At 39.1% G+C, this 20,020-nt stretch overlaps 2 protein-coding genes across 3 annotated transcripts; one reads left to right on the top strand and one right to left on the bottom strand.

The window, feature by feature from the left end:
* Positions 1–3,879: 3,879 nt before the first annotated feature.
* On the top strand, positions 3,880–6,333 carry LOC103707163 (putative indole-3-acetic acid-amido synthetase GH3.1). The gene is made up of 3 exons (XM_008791550.6): positions 3,880–4,335; positions 4,439–5,340; positions 5,488–6,333. Exons 1-3 carry the CDS (start codon positions 4,007–4,009, stop codon positions 6,078–6,080), a joined length of 1,824 nt encoding a protein of 607 aa, XP_008789772.4. The 5' UTR covers positions 3,880–4,006; the 3' UTR covers positions 6,081–6,333.
* Positions 6,334–12,149: 5,816 nt separating this feature from the next.
* Positions 12,150–16,411, bottom strand: LOC148715252 (putative proteasome inhibitor). 2 transcript variants are annotated; one of them, XM_008791542.6, is made up of 8 exons: positions 16,199–16,411; positions 15,835–16,021; positions 15,605–15,736; positions 13,332–13,409; positions 13,212–13,243; positions 13,065–13,125; positions 12,885–12,962; positions 12,150–12,358 (listed from the first exon to the last, which is right to left on the bottom strand). In XM_008791542.6, exons 1-8 carry the CDS (start codon positions 16,359–16,361, stop codon positions 12,283–12,285), a joined length of 807 nt encoding a protein of 268 aa, XP_008789764.4. In that variant the 5' UTR covers positions 16,362–16,411; the 3' UTR covers positions 12,150–12,282. The 2 variants fall into 2 exon arrangements, with proteins under 2 accessions (XP_008789764.4, XP_008789765.4); XM_008791543.6 differs by lacking the exon at positions 13,332–13,409 and having other exon boundaries at positions 16,199–16,407.
* Positions 16,412–20,020: the final 3,609 nt, after the last annotated feature.

Below are 20,020 nucleotides of genomic sequence, written 5' to 3'. Positions count from 1 at the left end.
CACATTTTTTTTTTTGCATAGTAATGCATCAAAAATATATCAATTAACAGTGCATAGCTTAGCTAGAATCTCTTCCTCTCTCTAAATGGGACCAATTGGAGAAGCAATGATAGCATAATTCTATTGTGCTTTTGTTCGAGCTTTCATTACGTGGTTATGACTAAGATCCACTGCAGAAGGAAAGAGAGACTGGAGTTCGATTTTGAGCAGATTCCTTTTTCAAAACATAGTCCAACTATCTCATGATCTTGTCATGATGTTCTTTAAAAGCTTGTCTTTCTGCTCAAAGATGGAGTTTAGCATGTACCCAGCCATGTGTCCCAACTTGTTCTTTGATAGACCATAATTCCATTCATTTATCGATTATAATTCCATGGGAACCAAAAACATATTCACCAAAGCCTTTGATAAATTCTCAATTACTCAAAAAGCTGGTCTTCTGCGAGTAAAGGCTAGCTCTCACCTCTCTCGGGGACAAAAATGATCATCCGAGTGCATGCATGGCAATGATTATGGTGTACCAAATTAGAGTCTTGCAACTGAGAGGATAAAAGGGAGTGGACAGTGGACGCTTGGCCATGCCCATCATAGGGAGCAAGAAAGTAGATAGGCTTATCAGTCTTTTTGTCCCCTGATCTCATCAATAAGAGAGTTCCAACTCAATCCCTGATTTGACACTTGCATATTGTACTAGCCATGCATGTGATGCCCTGTCACAATTACACGCATGAACTTTAAGGCTCATGCATGGACTGTCAGGTCCACCATTGCTTTGCGTTTTCTTGATTTAAAATGGAAAGGAAAGGTAAAATTTCTTGCTTTGATCCACCGCCCCCTTTGTCAATACATCTATCATATGTGCATGTGTCATTGGCCATATATAATTGGAGACACCCACCAAAATGTCTACACCTTATCAAGCCAACATGTTGTTATGCCTCAAGGGTGCGGCATTTGATGTTTCAAGTAATTTTCGATCCAGAAACTTTTGTGACTAATACTTTTCTCATCATCCTTTATTTTATTCTTTTTTCTAAACTAGTTGCCCACAGGAAGATGAAGATGTATCCATTGCAGACCTAATTCAACTCAAAAATTTTAAAGGAATCCATATGGCTTTTCCATGAGACAAGAGAACATGGGTGCCTAGTCTAAATAGGTATTAAGTTATTTTACTATAATATTACTGTTGTAGCAGTTCTTGGTGCAGAAGGTCTTTCCCCATAATTGTCTAGGTTTTAGTCAAATGACTTTCCTACTTCATGAGGTAATCATTTTCTAAGTTTTATAAAAATTAGTTACTCCACTTGCAGGTGGAAGATTGCTCAATTGATGTAAGAAAATTGAGTGTATATTCACAATGAAAACTAAAAATTTGATTGTCTCTAATATCTTATTTATTAGCTAATATTACATAATTTCAAGTATTGATTTATTATTCGTAAATGATTCGAGTGGCTTGATTACTTTTGACATGCAAAATAAGAATGGTAACTCATTTGCTGAATCACCAAGCAAAATCTCCATGGCAATTGGGCCTTTACGATTGGGTGTTTATGTGTATAATAGCCGATTCAACAGTTCATCTTCTTGTATGTGAGATTGTTGCGAGTATCATGGCCATTAGTTATTCATTTATAAGTGAAATCCTTTACTAGTACCACTAGATTGAGATAATATCCTTGCAAGAAGAGATTGTCTATTCTCAAATAAGATATGCTTCAACACTTTTATTTATTACATATCTTGAGAGCGCGCGCGCGCGCGCGCGCGAGAGAGAGAGAGAGAGAGAGATTATTTATGACATATCTTGAGAACAACACTAATTTTGCAGATTGGAGCCATAGCTAAAATAACTATGATTACAATAAGGTATTCTTCGACATGATCTCCCGAGGGGTGCATATTTTACTATTGCACTTGGGAGACACTAGCAGCCGCAATATCTAAGTATTAGTGAACATTTTTCTAACTCCTGATTATAAAGCCAAGACAATAATTGCAGTAGCTAATATTACTATAACATGTAATTTCTTTCATTGGTATTGCACAATGTCAAATAAGCCATGGATTTTTTGAGGAAAAAAACCATATGCTAGCCATTGAATTAACCTCATATGATTTTCATCACATAACACCAAGTTTCAAGAATCAATTAATACTTACACTTTATACATGTGTGTGTATATGTGCATACACAATGTCAAGACGAAATTTAATAGTTAAACTTTGACGATACAATAATATCGAGCTGAAGACGTGCACAAATATCAAAATTAATCTCATAGAAACATTGTCAACATAATTAATAACAAATTAAGATGAAGGTCACCTGCCACCCTGACTCTTGAGGGTTGTGCATCAGGTTGATACATCATTTAGCATTTTATTTTTACATGCTATCAAATTTTTAATAAAAAATTTAGAAAAAAAAGTATAAAATCTTTATTAGTTTTTGCCAATCAATGATCCTTCTAAGGAACTTCTTGCTGCATGAAGAGCATGTCGAACTAGAATTATAGACATGTAGCTCGCCTCTTTGCTCTTCGAGATATTAACATATCGTGATATCTTTTCTTTATGTGTAAGACACAATAAATAGAACGAAGGGGTAAATACATCAATATCAACCATCCAACCATTTCATGGGCATGCTCCACAAAAGCCTATCTATCAGATGGCATTAAAACACACCTAATTAACATCTCCTTTTCCAATTATGATATTTTTGACATATCATTCGAGGAATTGGCTCAGATTTGCATGTGGTAATTGTGTTTTCTGTTGGTATATAAATGGTAATGGTGTCTAATTCGGGATTTTTAGGTGGAAATTAATTTTCTTATTGAGAAAGGGAACAACTGTCTACCACAGATGTTTGTTATAGCAATTTTGTATCATTATCCAAATATATATATATATATATATATAGGGGCTTATAAATTGATTGATAGACATTTTTCCTTGTTTGCTTAGATTTAGCCTAAGTATTCAAGTCCAAATCTTGCTAGTATAATCCCATAAAAATAGTGATTTGTAACTTTAGATAATAAAATAAAAATAGTGATTTGTAACTTTAGATAATAAAATAAAAAATCAAATATTTTGGAGTTATTATAGCCATAAATATAATCGAGAAACAAGAACTCCACAACGAAAAATCTAAGATGGAAAAAACTAATGAAAAAAAAGCTCATGAATTTTTTTGCACTATTTTCATGTCATAAAATACATGAAAACGCTTTAATAAGACAGTTTCCTCGTTCAAAAACTCATTCTTTAAGTTGGCACAATGATACGCGGGCTGCGGTACCCAGTGGAGTTGAGTGACTTTATTCGGGTGTGTTTTTGAACTACCATCGTGTTGCTCAAAATTCAGGAAAACTAAAATTTTGTAGACTACTATAGTTGAGTATTATTTTTTCATAGGCATTTCCTATATTATCAGTTATAAATAATATCGTTTTTCAAAGTAAATCACTGTTCATATAATTTGCTCTTGCTTGTTGCTTAACACCATTGTGAATGCGAATTTAAGGAGCACTAGGACATGACGGACTCTCATGATTTGGCCTCAATGATCATTGCTCCTCCTCATATTTTGAGGTCATTCCAATTGTATGAGATGTCCCATCCGTAACCTAGACATGAAGACTATGAAGAACATGTGAAGCTTGCACACTGTTTATTTCATGGGGTCGGTTAATCCAGAAAAGAAGGTCAAGATAAGTAGGAAGCAATAGAATTTTCAAAACTGACATTCCACTTCTACTGTATGGCTTGAAGCATGAGTGGGGCACAGACCGGCCGTCTCCACGCACTCCCCTTTATTTCCTCCTCTATATATATCCCTCACCACCCTTACTTGCTTCCGCACACACACAAGCCCCTCTCCTCCCCTTCCTTCCTCCGTGCGCTCTCTCCTATTCTTTCTCCAAAATCATTTCCGTTCTCACAATCTCTCTCTCCTTCCTCCAACTCTTGCTTTGTCGCCACCACCATCACCATGCCAGAAGCTCCCAATCCCACTCAGGCCTGCGCTGCCGCCGCAGTCCCCGTCGAGCACCGGAAGGTTCTCGACTACATCGAGGACGTGACTGTTAATGCCGACCAGGTCCAGCGTCGCGTGCTCTCAGAGATCCTTGCCCAGAATGCGCCCGCCGAGTATCTGCGCCGCCACGGGCTGTCCGGCCGTGCCACCGCCGACCCCAGCGCCTTCAAGCTCCTCATCCCTGTCATCACCTATGAAGATCTCCAGCCAGACATCCTCCGCATCGCCCATGGCGACACCTCGCCCATCATCTCCGGCCGACCCATCTCTGAATTCCTCACCAGGTTCGTTAATCATCGCTTTCCCATCAGACCTTGCCGCCGATTAGTACACTAGCTGGTAATGCAGCACTAACTTTTTGTTACACGGTCTATTGTCTCGTCGAAGCTCCGGGACATCCGGCGGTGAGCGGAAGCTCATGCCGACGATCGACGATGAGCTTGACCGCCGATCACTTTTCTATAGCCTGATGACGCCGGTGATGAGCCAATTTGTGCCGGGCCTTGACAGAGGCAAGGCAATGTACCTCTACTTCGTGAAATCGGAGTCCCGGACCCCCGGCGGGCTCGTCGCCAGGCCGGTACTCACCAGCTACTACAAGAGCCGCCACTTCCTCGAGCGGCCTTTCGACCCCTACAACACGCTCACCAGCCCCAACGAGGCCATTCTGTGCCTGGACTCGTACCAAAGCATGTACGCCCAGCTGCTGTGCGGTCTGGTCCAGCGTGCCGAGGTGGTTCGGGTAGGCGCCATCTTTGCCTCCGGCTTCATCCGAGCCATCAAATTCTTGGAGAAGCACTGGCCTCGTCTGTGCCGCGACATCAGGACCGGCATGCTCGACCCCGAGATCGCTGATCGGGCCGTGCGCGAGGCGGTCGAGCGTGTGCTCCGCCCGGACCCCGGCCTCGCAGGCCAGATTGAGGCCGAGTGCAGCAAGCCCTCATGGAAGGCCATCATCCGCCGAATATGGCCAAATACCAAGTACATCGACGTCATCGTCACCGGCGCGATGGCACAATATATTCCCACCCTCGACTTCTACGGCGGCGGCCTCCCATTGGCGTGCACGATGTATGGGTCATCCGAGTGCTACTTCGGCATTAACCTTAATCCTATGTGCAAACCCAGCGAGGTTGCTTACACCTTGATCCCCACCATGGCCTACTTTGAGTTCTTGCCGGTCCATCATGCCGGCAATGGCGCCAAGGACTACGATCAACGTGACTTGGTCGACCTCGTCGACGTGAAGCTCGGGCAGGAGTACGAGCTCGTGGTCACCACCTACTCTGGTACAAAACGATGGATCAAAACTTTTACTTCAATAAACACGGTGGCTTTTGGAGTTTCACTCCTCCTCAGCCTCCATTTACCTTGAAAAAAAAAAAAAAAAACTTTTATCTCGATGCCATGATAATTTTGAACTTGTCGTGACGCAGGGTTGTATCGTTATAGAGTCGGAGACGTGCTTCGGGTCGCCGGATTCAAGAACAAGGCGCCGCAGTTCAATTTCGTGCGGCGAAATAATGTGGCTCTAAGTGTCGATTCGGAAAAGACGAACGAAGTGGAGCTGCATGCAGCGGTGAGGAGTGCAGCGAACCACCTGGAGCCATTTGGGGCGTCGCTGGTGGAGTACACAAGCTATGCCGAGACCTGGAGCATCCCGGGCCACTACGTGCTATTTTGGGAGCTGAAGGCGGGTGGGACGGCGGTGCCGCCGTCGGTATTCGAGGACTGCTGCCTGGCGGTGGAGGAGTCTCTGAACAGCGTGTACCGGCAAGGACGGGTGTGCGACAGCTCGATCGGGCCGCTGGAGATCCGAGTGGTGGAGGAGGGGACGTTCGACAAACTCATGGACTATGCGTTGAGCCAAGGAGCATCGATCAACCAGTACAAGGCGCCGCGATGCGTGCGGTCGGGGCCTGTGGTCGAGCTGCTCGACGGCCGAGTACAATCCCGGTTCTTTAGTCCCAAGTCCCCCAAATGGGTTCCAGGCCACAAGCAATGGAGCACGGATAATGGTGGGATCTAATATGGATCCTTCGAGGGCAAAAAAAGAAGAAGAAGAAGAAGAAAACAAAGAGATGTTGGCCTTCAATCATGCTAGTCACCACCTTTAGAGCTAGATGGATCTCCTCTCTCTCTCTCTCTCTCTTCTCTTTTTTCCCCCTAGTTTTCTCCTTGTTTTGTATTAGGTGTTAATGAAGCTAGGAATCCATCTTGACTGGTGTCCAAAATGTTCATTTGAAGGGAGTTTTTATATCGCTTCTCCTTTTTAATCCTAATTTGGAGGATTGTTCGGATTTTTTTTTTTTTTTTGGTTTTTTGGGTTGCTTTTTTTTTTTGTTGGTCTCACACTTTCTAATTTATGCCAGGAATCCTGGTCACCAAAGACTCATGGGGCTGTTCTCAGAAGAGAACTCTGAGAACAAACCGCACCGGACCTTCTAATTTCTGGCAAGCAGGAAATAATAGTGTGCTCAACGCTTTGTAACGAAGTTTGGGCATAAGGTCTGACACATGGTCTTTATGAATTTTAGTTGGTGGATGGCTGCCTTTCTCTACTTGTTTTATATGTCGGCTCTCTTCTTCCAGCTTTAGCTGGCATTAGTTCCGTGCTCGGAATCAATGACGTGTTCAAATAAATCTAGAAGAGAAAGTCTGGCAGTCTGATCTGAGTTGGCGATTAGAATTAGGTACATTTAGAACGCTCCTTTCAAAAATTTTAGTTGTCATGGTTGATATAATTGGGAACATAGTTTTCTTTTATTTTGCAAATTGCCTTCCATATATACTGTTTTACTTCCACAAAGCTTGCATGCAGAAGGGGGTGGAAGAGAAGGTCAAGAGGAGAAAACAGTGGAAAACTAGAGCAAGACTATAACATTATCTACCAGAAAATTTTTCAGAGACTGAGAAATGCTCAAGATCAAGATTTAGAATTTGATATCAGGAAACTGCACTACTATTCATATTTGCTAATTTTGATTACTAATTGACAAACAGATTGATGTTACTGATACTATCATATATTCAGAAATCTCACGTCAACAAATAAACTTCAAGTAAATAGGTGGGCCATGACTCCATCCTGTGTACCAAAAGCTAAATGAAGATTATATGAGGGGTAGCAGAAAGATTTCTTGAAGTTTGAATAGATGAGGAGGAAATCTGTTGTCCGTTTCCAGGCCACATACAATCCTATCATGGCGTTCTTCAGCTTTTCATGACAAGAAGGAAACAGATTCCTGACAACAACTGCCACATCTGGCGAGATATCTACAGTGCACGATATGTGTCTGTGGGGAAATCTTTTCCTTACATTCCCCGGCTTAAAGAGGATTCCTGTTGGGGGCCGGACACCCACAAACGGTAAACTTATCCAAACACCAACTCTGTAGTAATAAAGCAAATCAAATTTGGATGGGTCTGCATGCACCCTATGCAGCCTCATTCGGGGCCCAATGTTGTTGGTGAGCCAAATGAGAAAGCCCAATATCCTTTATCAATATTCTTGGGGCAAGTAAGATAATGTATTCTATTGTCAATATATGTTTCAAAACCACATATATCCTTAGGTTATACACTGAAAATTCTAAATTCCTTAACTATTGGCTATTGTCATGGTTGCCACATTAGCCAAGTCAGCCTCTGAGTGATCCAGTATTAAGGGCCCATAAAATGCCAATGAATCATCATGATTGGGCCATCCTCCTAGAAAATGCTGTGCTTTTGGAAAACCTGCATGTTAAGAAGATTTTGACATTTTTATATTAAGGAAAATCAGCTAGTGGATTGGATAGCAAGCAAGAAGTTTATGTTCTCAAAGAGAAGGTTGAATATGGAGTGATTTGGAAATTGCTGGAGTAGATGCCTTCCTACCATGACCAAATAGCAGTCACTTTTGAGGTATAGGAAGAATTTCAAGTAGGATAAGAGTATTATTCAGTAGTATTTAATATTAGTTCAAAGAGTATTAGGATCTAGAAGCATGATAGTATTATTCAGGAAAACCTAATTAATATCATTCCACTTAGACTGATATCTTGGCGAGCATGCACCCTCATGCAGACCTAATTAACTACGAATGCAGACCTATATCCTTTTTTGTGCGAATTGGTCACAAATGAGTCATAAAAAAAAAAGGCACCCATCAATGGGCAATGGGCCTGGGCCATAGAGAAGGCCTGGGAAAAGGACAAGAGACTTGTCGTGTATGAGAAAGAGAGAGAGGGAGAAGGGGAGGGCGGGGTGGCAGCAATGATGATGTGGCTGGCTAACAGTGTCGAGAAGGATCGTGTCAAAACGAAGATTACGGCAATCCACATGCAGCATGTCTGTCCTTGTGATCTTGCCGGCCACCTGAATGTAAGGTTTTCTTTTAATATTATTATTATCGCTTTATTTTTCTGTTTTTGATCTTAGATATTTAATTGATTATTTTATTCTCCTGCTTAAGGGTGTCAGCTGATATTTTTACTGAAAACTTTGAATTATGATAAGAATAGCGTTCGACATTTTATATTAAACTAGTAAAATGTATGTGCTATGTGCGTGATGAATATGTTTATTCAATGCATGTCATATACTTATCTATAATAGTATGGTTAAATTATTATATTTCAATAAACTATTAGCATGCAGAATTTATAAAAAATTTGACTTCAAACTATATAAAATACATAAACATCTAATGCATCCACGACAACATTGATATCTTATATTTTTTTGTCAAGCTTATACTTCTAAAGTTTTGGAATGATTTCGAGAAATGGAAAAAAAAAATCATCTAGAAACCAACCTAAATTCCCAATCCAAACAGTGCGAAAAATCTCCAAGCATTTTAAAATATGCTGCCTAATTTCTTCATAATTACAAAAATGCACTAACAAATTAATAGATTTCACAAAAATAATTTAAAGGAACCTAAAATATAAACAAATAGATCTCTTACCTCTTCATTATTTCGGTCTACAAATAGTTTCATGAGGCACCTTTGTGTTCTCGATCATCCATAAAACCTCCTTGTCAGAGGCTAAATTAAAAAAAAAAAAGCTTTTGAGAAAAAAAGAGCTCTTTAAATCTAAAGCAGGAGGGAGAGAGAGAGAGAGAGAGAGAGAGAGAGAGAGAGGGAGGGGGGGGGGGGGGGGGGGGTGGCAGATGAGATTATTTTACACCTCTCCCCTGAGCTCGGACTAAAAGGCAGTCTTACAGGCCTAATTAACCATGATTATGCTTCTCGATCCTCTTCTTAGACTTGAGCTTAGTGTAGATGTTGCTCTTTTTCTCCTTGTTCTCTAACATTGATGGAAGCATATGCAGAATTTTGGTTCAAGAGAAGGTGGCACAGAGCATCATTAAAACCAATATCAGTTACAAAATAGTTTACCTTATCTTATGACTTGGCCTCTATAAAATAGAAAAAAAATAGACTTATATTTTAGATGATAATTATTGTTTTAGAAATTTAATTTATTTAATAGAGTAGAGGAGCATTGTGGAGATTTAATGTTCATGAGGAGGTTATGAAAATTGAAGAGATACAGGGAAAAGGGTAATGAATCATATAATAATTAAAATTGATAATAATCATAATACATAATTTTATATAATAAAGAGGAAGATAAAATAGCATCGTATTTGATGACATTACATTTCTGTTGTGGAAATAATATTTAATATCCTTAATGGGTTATGATAGAGAGGATTTAAATATACAGGGTGGTTTAACAATTACACAAAAAAAACTACGATGACCAAAATAGCAGTCTATTTGCATTTAGAAGTACTTAGATTTACAAAACCATGACTAGGAGTTAGATGATATACATTAACCTTGGAGAATGAGACTCAAGGTGGAAGTAAGAGAACTTGTCAGATTTGATCTACAATAGACCAGAGGACTTATTTAGATTCTAATTTCTCACATGCCTTTTACATTCTAGTTCCTTAAGAACAAATTCTAAAGTGGGACCTAAAAAAAAAACTTCTATGATATATATATGAAGCCTAATGCAACTCATAAAGTATGCTAATGTAAGATAAAGATCACTATTGAAACCTATGAGAAATTGCATGCCTTTTACATTCCAAATCCTTAAGAAGAAGCATTGTAATTTGAACTTTTTTCCAAAAAAAAAAAAAAGTTACTCTGGTGATCCATTCGATCATTTAGCCTAAGGTAAATATGCTAATGTAAGCCAAAAATCTCCATCAAACCTTAATACTATAGGAGGAAGAAAATTACTACATAAACACCAAGTAAACACTAAACATTCTGAAAAAAAACTTCCATTTCTAGTCTCAACTCCTCCAAGGAAAATTTAACCATATAGAGTAGCGGATTCTCCCAATCCAAGTTACAATAATTTTCTATAGCTCAGATGCATGACATATCTTTATTGTCCAAAAAGCATATGAGTACAATTCTTTAGCCATTTGATGCCAGCCAACCAATCCAATCCATAGTGGTAGAGAATTCAGAGGTCCAAAAATTGCACCGCAGAGAATTCAAACTCATAAATTGGATAAAATCCAGCACTGCAAGTTTACTTTTTAACCCTAAAAATTCCTGTAGCTCGATTGTAAAGGATCCAAACTATCCATAAAGGAAGATCTATAGTCAAGGCACACAAAACCCTGATTCTTAGTGTGGTTATTACTCTATTTCCTCTAAAATATGGTTATTGCTTAAAGGTGGAGAACTTTCGTTCCAGAATCTATATGCCTAGACCTTATTTTTTCATACGTAAAATTTGGTAGCTTAGATTTATTTTTAATGGTATCTCGTGCTTTCTTTTTTTCCTTTTTTTTTTTTTTTTACACTGAAGTATTATTAGTTAAGAGGGTCACCCTTGGTCTAAGGGTGTCCTACCCTACCATAACCAGAAAACGTGGGTTCAGGGAACAAAGCAACGCCGGCGGCCTACACGGGCCGGGTGCTCGCCAGCGATCACGTGAGACGGCCGTGGGGCTGTCGTGGCTCCGACCAACCGCTGCGACACGTGCGGTGGTGTAGGACCTCGGCTGGACCACGTGCGGCCCGCGCCTCGAACGTGGGAAACATCCCCTGTACCGCCCTCGTTGTCGGGGCCCACACGTGCGGGGAGGGAACAAGTTTGGCGTCGCGCCATGCCACACCTGGCCCCTGGGCAGCTGGCCTGGCGGTGGGTTGGTGGCATCCCTTCCGTCCAAATGCTTCGCTCGTGTAAGGGATCCACTGAGGGCACACGTGTGACAAGCTGGCAGTTCCATATTTTATTTTTCTACGGAAGAGGTTATTTGACAAAGAAAACCTATTAATAAGGGCGGCAATTTTCCGTCTAAAGATTCAATTGAGAGGAGAAAAAGAAAAAAACAATCTCAGTTCTGTTGTATAAAAAAAGAAGAAGAAGAAAAAAATTTATTGTCCAAATATTAATTTGGATTAGGCCCAGGTGTCATGCTGATATCATCTTTAATTATATGGCCCAAAAAAAAGCTTCTAAGTATCATAGATGATTATAAAGTCAAGTTATTGTTTAATACAAAATGGGTGCCAATCAAGAATATCAACTTTACCACCCGAAACCTATCCCACCTATAACCAAAACTTGTCTCAAAACCTGGGAACATTTAGTATCTCCAATACATAGCATTTGGTGGACAGATCTTGGATCCACAATTTGTCAATCCTCTTCCCAGCAGGTGCGGCTCAATGCATTTGAAAGCCTAAGACGAAGAAACTTTTTTTTAAAAAAATAATAATTTTTTTAATAAGTACAAATTATTTTAAAAAATTATTTAAAAATAATTCGCCTAGTTTTTTGAGATCCAAAATTACTAATTAAGCTTTTGTACTTAAAATTTATTAAAATACTATTTTCAATCGATAATATAACTAATACATTTAATCTTTCTTGTGACATAATTGACAGCAAATAAAATTTTATTAACTTTAATTTTGATTGTCGAACAGACTCTCTCTCTCTCATCCATTCTTTGATTCTCACATGGGCGACGAGCACATATAATACGACGCGGTTTCATTTGTTAGCTTCTCTCATCTCTTAAATTACCAAAATTTAATAATAAGAAAACTCAAACAATCATAGAAGTTGAGTAGACACACAAAAGATGAAGCATCAATTGACTTAAATTACCAAATATTCATAACCAACATCTGATCTATAAACCGTGGGGGATGGGATTCAGTACTTCAAGTCTTCAACCAAATGACATCCCAGCTGCATTAACTATTCACAGCTCCATTCCAACTTTATTTGCGGTGGGCAGTGGGCCTTCTTTGGACTCCCAGGTTGTTGCGGCTCCCTGTAAAAAATCACCATAAGAAGATGAGCACATAAGGTATAGACTCACGAACGAAAGCAGCACAACCAACATTTAGTCAAATGACGTTGGGATTTTGCAACAAGTGAATTTAACAGCTTAATAAACCTAAATATCCTTGAGGCCCAATTTGATCAGCACCTCCTGAATGGATACGAGCTCTCTTTCACAAGCGACAATGGGTATTTTCCTCAGAGTTGTATCCAAGTTCCAACTAGGGCAGCTTTGTGGAACCATGAATAGTAACTTCTGATAACTAAAGAGCTTCAGGAGAAGAAATGGATTACCCGTGCCACTTTGAGGGCTTTTTAAAAAATCTTGTGATTGAAAGCCCTTGTCTTTATTCCGAAATGAATGATGCTTTCTTTTTAGAATTTAAGGAATAAGGTGCTTCTTTAGTATCTTCAACAATGATTTCAACTATAAGCATATCAACAACCCCTTGCTGTTCCTATTGGTTTTTCTACACTTGTTAGAGCATCTAATTACAGAAAGGCTACAATCATACCTTGCAAAACGACCAGGCACGAAACCTGGGACACCAGGAGGACCATATGGATCAAAGTGAGTACCCGGTGGCACACCGCTGTTTTAGTAGTATATGATTAGAGTTTTAGTTCGACGAGCAGAGAAATGAAAGTGAAAAATATTTGTTTTCTTTTGACAAGGAAAGAGATAGTGTACTCACGGAAGTCCACCAAAAGAACCAGAAAATTCACCAGAACCAAACCAGCGTGGATCATTTGGCCCTGCGTCATTAGAGCAAAAACTAAGCAACATTGGAGAAAAAAAGTCTACTAATAAATGGCCTTTTAAAAAAAATTAGATAACATACCTACGAGCATGTCACCACCCACACTAGAGGACCTGGGAAAAAACACAAAATGATGGCTAAATATCCAAAGCCAAGTTACAAGACTACAAAATGATCATAGTGGGACTGGGAAGAAAAAACCTCTCAGGATAGAAGCCACTGCCAGGCCCAGAAAAAGCATCATTACATACAAACGGTGGAACAGGAGGATATACAATACTATGCACAAAAAAACAAATGAACAAAAAAATGGACGACTTAGAATCTAAAAGTTATTCAAGCATCAGATAGGTCAATGCATGTGTTAAACTAACCAACAGAAAAGGAGAAATTACTTCCAAAAAAAAAACATGAATCAACAAAATGTGGATGCCCTGTATAGGATGAAACCAGGTGCAAATTGAAGATGTGACACACATTTAAGGCATCATCAGATAATTGTATTTGCAGGCAAACCACCATCACAAACTACTTTACCTAATTGTGTTTTGCAGTTAGTTGTTAAGTTCACCAAAACCCAAGTGTATTTGCGAAAAAATAAAAAAGATTTTTACATATGCATATCAAGTTAGGCTACACATATTATTTTAACACCTTAAAAAAAGGAGTTAATGATTTTTAAATAAATGATGGATTATCCAAATTAAAGATCCAACCTAATGAACATGAACTACACTACAACAAATGCCTAGAAACCAAAATTCTTTGGTAGTCTCTAACCTAGCATCAAGTTGGTTCAAAAATGAATGATATCAATTGTGCTAGTATTGCAAAATACATGATAGGGCACATAACTTAAAAACCCACATTACGGATCATGATCTACAAATCTGAGAGCACGGGTAGATTTAAATTCACTAGGTTTTGACGATTAAATCATAATAAAGCACAATATCATGCAATTAAAATCACCCATTTAGACACGTACTTGATGGTTATGTTAAGAGACCATAAAAAAACCATGAATTTTGGTTTCTAGGCATTTTTTAGTGTAGACCATGTTCAACAGTTTGGATCTTCAATCAAATACTCAATGATTGATTTTTAACCATTAACTCCTTTTATAAAGTGTTAAGGTGTGAATTCCACCTCTATGCATATTTGATAATCTGCAATACTAATGTCCAAATAATGGACCCAGTATTTTCAAGAAACCACATATGCTCAATGCCCAAAACCCAAATATTTTTATGCAAAAAAAAAAAATCTTGAAAATATAAGACTTCACAATGTGTATAGCTCCCCCCCCCCCCCCCCCCCAAGAAAAAAAACCCTGCATACTAATTACTCAAATTAAGGGCCAAATATTTTCAAGAAAAAAAGCTCTCTGCCTGACTCCTCTTCTCCCTTGTGCACATCCATCATTACCAATTCAAAGCAGCCTTTTCCTCCAATCTAGGATTTCCCAGTTTTCTGTTTTGAATAATTTCTTGTGACACACCAAAACCACGCATTTCTTTTGAAAGAAGAAAGACTACCACGATGAACATGAATTAGGCTTAACGCCTTTCTTCCCACCCAAGAGCAACCATACTGAGAAAATCCTACATATAGATTAGTGTTCTGTCAAAGGCAGAGCAACAACATGACTTCCCAGGCTAATATCTAGGAAGGTGTCTAGGTACTTAATAACTGCACGGTGCTCTAGTTGTCACATTTATTCTTTATGTATTGTAAGCTGTTTTTCAGAAAAACTACAAATATATTCTCCCTTATTGATAGATAAGCTTCCCACAGCCTGGAGAATATAACTTAAATAGTTGGTGACCTTGTTTCTGATACACTTTCCACAAACTCAATATATGTTTGTAATTATTTAAATCTATCTAGAAGTGAGGTTTAAGTTGCAATATCTGTATATAGACTTAATAAATTATCAAGTAAATTTTTAATTTAGCATCCTACTTAGGCCTTTGAAAGTTTACTGTCAAGGATCTCCTAGAAAGATAAAATCATCACTCAGTATCTAGCGCTTCACAGTACAGATTTAATGTTAGACAATAAACAGAGAGCACAAGCATATCAAAATAAGGATATACAAACTGTGTAGGCTCTAAAGGTTTCACGGCCTAAGACCAGAGTAGCCAGTCTGACAACCTTGATCATTAGACTGGCCCCTCATGTTGCATGGATCAGAATGTTAGGCAATGAATAAGGTGATCTAGCATCAGCTAGAGATGGTCTTGATAAAGAGACGTACAGGATGGATGTCAACATGTAAAACAAACATGCTTCCTGATTAGAAATTTTGGTGTTGGATACAGATAATAGTGAAATAAGATCTTTGAAGCAAGCTATAAAGATCGTATTTTCGCCAGCTATCTAACAAATGAAACCTACTCCGAAATGAGAAAGTACCACAAACATGGGCGAGGGTAGAAAAGAATAGTACAGAGGCAATTTCATTCACAAACCTGCTCCCAACCTTGGGTTCCAATTTGGCCAAGATACCAAAATTCAAATTCTTGACGAGGCCCTTCATATCCTTGTACAACTCCCCATAATGATTCACCTGATTCCCATCATCAGACAGGTAATCATTCACCCTTCAAATATGTTGCAACCAAACAAAATTAAAAATCCGACCCAGAAACCAAACAAGTCATAATCCTTAAGAGTTGAAAATCTTAAAAAAAATTAATACTTGACTTGGAGGTTGAATGGTTCCTTCTGCTCCCCCTCAAGCTTCAAGCCATAAATCGCAAGGAAATCTCCGATCACCAGGCACCTCACCAAGACATTCTTTTTCTGACCCTTCTCGGTCTTGGAGTACAAGAAACCATAGCTGCCCTCCAGCTCGTTCCACCCCTCGATCCCCACCTCTTTCCTACCTAAAATTCAAAAAAAAAATAAAAAATTATTTTTTTTGGGTTCAAGATTCTAGTTAAGTTGAACGGGATCGAAGGACCTTGTTTCCCAATTTCCTATTTTTTTTTAAAAAAAAAGAAACACGATTTTTCGGTTCAAGAGTCAAGCTTTAAGAAGTATGGGATCAAAGAGAGACGCACCGATCGGAGGACTATAGGATAAGGCGTTCTTGCCGGTGGCGGTGAGGAAGAAGCCAGCGGAGAGGAAAGAGGCATGGACGGCGAAGGCGATCTTGTCGTGGGGGTTACGGAAGGATGGGCGGGAATTTCTGATGACCATCGTTACCACAGTCGCCGTAGCCATCTCTTCGTTCCTGCTCTGGGTTTCGATGATCCCCTTTTCTAGGATTCTTGGAGGGTGGACGCGTTTTCAGCACGTGTGCAAGACGTGATGGGTATAATAGGAAGGTAGTCTTCTAATAGATGGTTGCGATCTCATCCGATATGTTCGCCCTTGGGAAAAGCTGACGGGCGGAAAGAAAAAATATTCTTATTAGAGGTTTGGGCCGTCAGCTCCTAAAATAATGAATGTAGGGGCTGTAGGAGTTGTAGGTAAAGGTACAAATCGATGGGACTGGGTCACGAGTAGCCCGATTCAATCTAGTTTCTTAATTAAATTTTACTTTTGGACTCCGATTCAATCCACGATCGAATTGGATCGGGCCTATCGTTATAATTTTGATCCAACAAATAATTCGGGTTGGATCCACCGCCATAATTTTTGACCCAACGGGTCATTCAAATCAAGTCGGATCTATGTATAACCTGCATCCAACCCGAAAAATTTGGATCTAGGCTGGGTTCGGTTCTGGTAAACCCATTTATGCCATCCAAACTTGACTGCGCTCCTGTGAGCTGCTACGACCTATGGGCCTAAATAATTATATCGATTCTGATCGAGTCGGGTTGAGTCGTAGGATTGAAAATCCAAAATTACCTAAGTTTTAAATGGGTCGAATCGGGTCTGAATTCAGTAAACCCAGATTCATTCGATCTAGAAAATAGAATGGGTCTAATTTTAGGATCCGACCCGACTCCATGGATTCTCCAAAATGGGTCGGGTCGGATCTAAGCAAGTTAGATTAGGTCGTCATGAGTCAACCCGACCTATTTGCAGATTTAGTTGTAAGGTTGTGGTTCTGTCGGTTTTCCATACAACGCTAACTAATATCTCTCTTCAAAGTCTGATCATCTGGGGTTCAGTTAACTTCGCGTTTGAGTGTAAATTGTATAAATCTATTATCTTCTTATAGATGTTAGCATGCCCTACTTTTATATAAGCATATGTGTCTGCTGTAAGTTTCAAGGAGCATGCAGCGCGTTCCTTCTAAGAAAGGCTTTTCTTAATCAGGGGAAAAACACATGAATAAAAAAAATCAAGCATCTCTGCATTAAATTTCAATTAAGTGTTTTAATATGGGCATCAATAAAAAAAAGAGAAATATTTTGATGCAGCTTTTAATTTTAAAATCAAACGGGGATACAATTGGCTTCTATATGAAGAGTTTCTTTTCTTTTCGTTACGTAAAGAGTTTCATTGCTTTCAATATCACCACTCAATTTACCAACTAACACAGCGGCAAACTCTACTCCAGATTGATCGGTCTCTATGGTGGATTCTAAGATTTACGGGATAGGTTGTTGCTCAATAAAGCCATCCTCTTTTCCAAATGTTATTTGGCCTCCATTTAATCAAAGAATAAACATGAAGTGCAGCACAAAAACCTATTTGATAATAAATGGAGCTAATGTCCAGTAGGAGCTGCTATTCGGGGGTGGGCTTGTCCCTTCCTCCCCCCTTCTCTTTTTCCTAAGCAAAAAAATAAAATAAAATAAATAAATAAATAAATAAATAAATGGAGCTAATCCTCGTTGATGAAAAAAAAACCTCAATAATATTTTTTGGATAGCTTTTTTGGGTGAGGACATAATATCTATGGCATTTTGGTGGCAGATCTGGAAGGGAGAAATAGAAGAATATGCTCATTTAATTGATCTTAAAATGAATTTATAGATTTTCCGTTTTTTTCAAACAATAGAAAAAAAATAGCTTTCTTTACATGGCACTACAAAGGAAATCGGTTTTCTAACTAGTAAACTCGAAAAAGAAAAGGTTTTATGTAGTGAAATTTATTATGCCTACTGCGATCATTTCGCAAAACATGTAGGATATATGTCCTCATGCCAAAAGAAAATCCATTTAGTTATCTAATTAGTCATACAATAACTCCATAAACATTTCTTACAAAAAGCCCGTAAACAATTCACCTCTCTATCTCTAGTAGTATAAAAGGTGGTATTAGCAGTCAAATTAGAAAGCAAAGCAGTCCAATTTTTAGTACCGGAACACCGAGTTGCTAAAATATGTAGAAGAAAAAGAAAACTGATGAAACCACCTTCAAATAAAGAACTTTTGTTTTTTAGAAGAATAACCAAAGAAAATATAAAATTTCACTATGTATAGCTATAATTCATACTTATAACCTACAACATTGAGTGGTAATAATTTGTTCAAACAACGCCAGTATTCATATATAAAAAAAGCTCCGAAATCTCAGTATTTACTCTCTTCAACTCTTTGCCTAGTGACACGAATATAGCAGAAAACCGCTGCAAAAATTGTAGTTGCAACCCACCAAGTATAATTTCTCCACCAGCAATCGACTTATCAAATGCCCTGTGATGCTTTCGATTTCGTAAATTTTCTGGCGCACCCGCAAGTCCTACCTCTGAATCATTTAAAGACAAACCGGAGGAAGGGGGCTTGGCCGCAGAGGAGCCAGTGAGCTCGACGGCATCAACTCAAACTACCACCGAAAAAGGCCGAGCCATTGCAACAGTGGCAAAGATAACAGCAACAACCAATAGAAGGAGCATCAAGCGAGCCATGAATAGAGATATGATTGACCCAGAAGACTTTGATAAGAGAGAGTGAAGAGTTTCTGGAGGCGTCTCTACTCCGGTTTGGGGACTTTACTTGATGAGAATGAAGCTCCTGGACTGAAAGGAGGCTATGGTGTGAGACAAGTTTGTGGCCTTTATAAGGTCAGATTGCTGGCTATTAGGTAAACTTTTTTATTTAATATATCTGAAGCTTTCCACAGCAGCGCTCATATCATTTTGTAATGTTTGGGTTCCATAGTTCCATTCTAATTCTATTTTGATGGGTGTAAGAGTCCTGGACCTTGGTAGGTTGGTTACTTATATTGCTGATATTTAACCCTCCCACAGAAGAGCTCGTTTTGTCACTCTCCTGAGTTTGATTTGTTAGGGTTGCATTTGTGCTGGAGGGGAGACGAGAAGCAAATAGCTATGCTAGTTGCTACCAAGTCGTCCTTGCCAACTCTTTATTCTATGCTCCAGAATCTTACACGCTATGAATGGTGCTAACTTAATATTTTTTTAAAAAGTACTTTACTTTTTGATTGAAATTAATTACTTTTAGACAGGAGGCGCTGGGCTAATTCGCCCTTCAAACTAAAACCACAGCATCCACAGAAGTTCAGGGTTTTGCATTAGACTGTCAACTTTCCATATGAAGTTTGTCTAAAATACTCTTTTAAAGATGTCGGCAAACATAATACTATTCCTTGGTACTATCCCTGGATTTTTCTAGGTAATGGGTAGCTAAAAATGTGATGTAGTTCTGAAAAATATTAGTTCTTCAGAGTTGCCTGTCAGATTTGGTGCTTATATGATTAGCAGATGAGAAGACGTTTGGGCCTTACCAGAACAATATCGGGCTTCTACAGCATAAATTCACGTTAAAGTACAAGATGTCGATAACGTTACTCTGCCAAACTTTCTTTGTCCTTTGCTCTGACTCCAAGGCCCATGATACAATCTGAGAAAGGAACCACGGTTTCGAGGCCTGTAACGACATCTTGTCGGAGCATCATTAAGGACAACTGCAAAGCAACAAAGCATCGCATCCAGAATATCACGCACTAGGGGGGCCACAAA

Source organism: Phoenix dactylifera, chromosome 1 (genome assembly GCF_051530095.1).
Source record: "Phoenix dactylifera cultivar Ajwa chromosome 1, Ajwa_hap1_PhDact_Kaust_v1.1, whole genome shotgun sequence".
NCBI classification, from domain to species: domain Eukaryota; kingdom Viridiplantae; phylum Streptophyta; class Magnoliopsida; order Arecales; family Arecaceae; genus Phoenix; species Phoenix dactylifera.
This window is presented reverse-complemented; position numbering and strand designations above follow the sequence as displayed.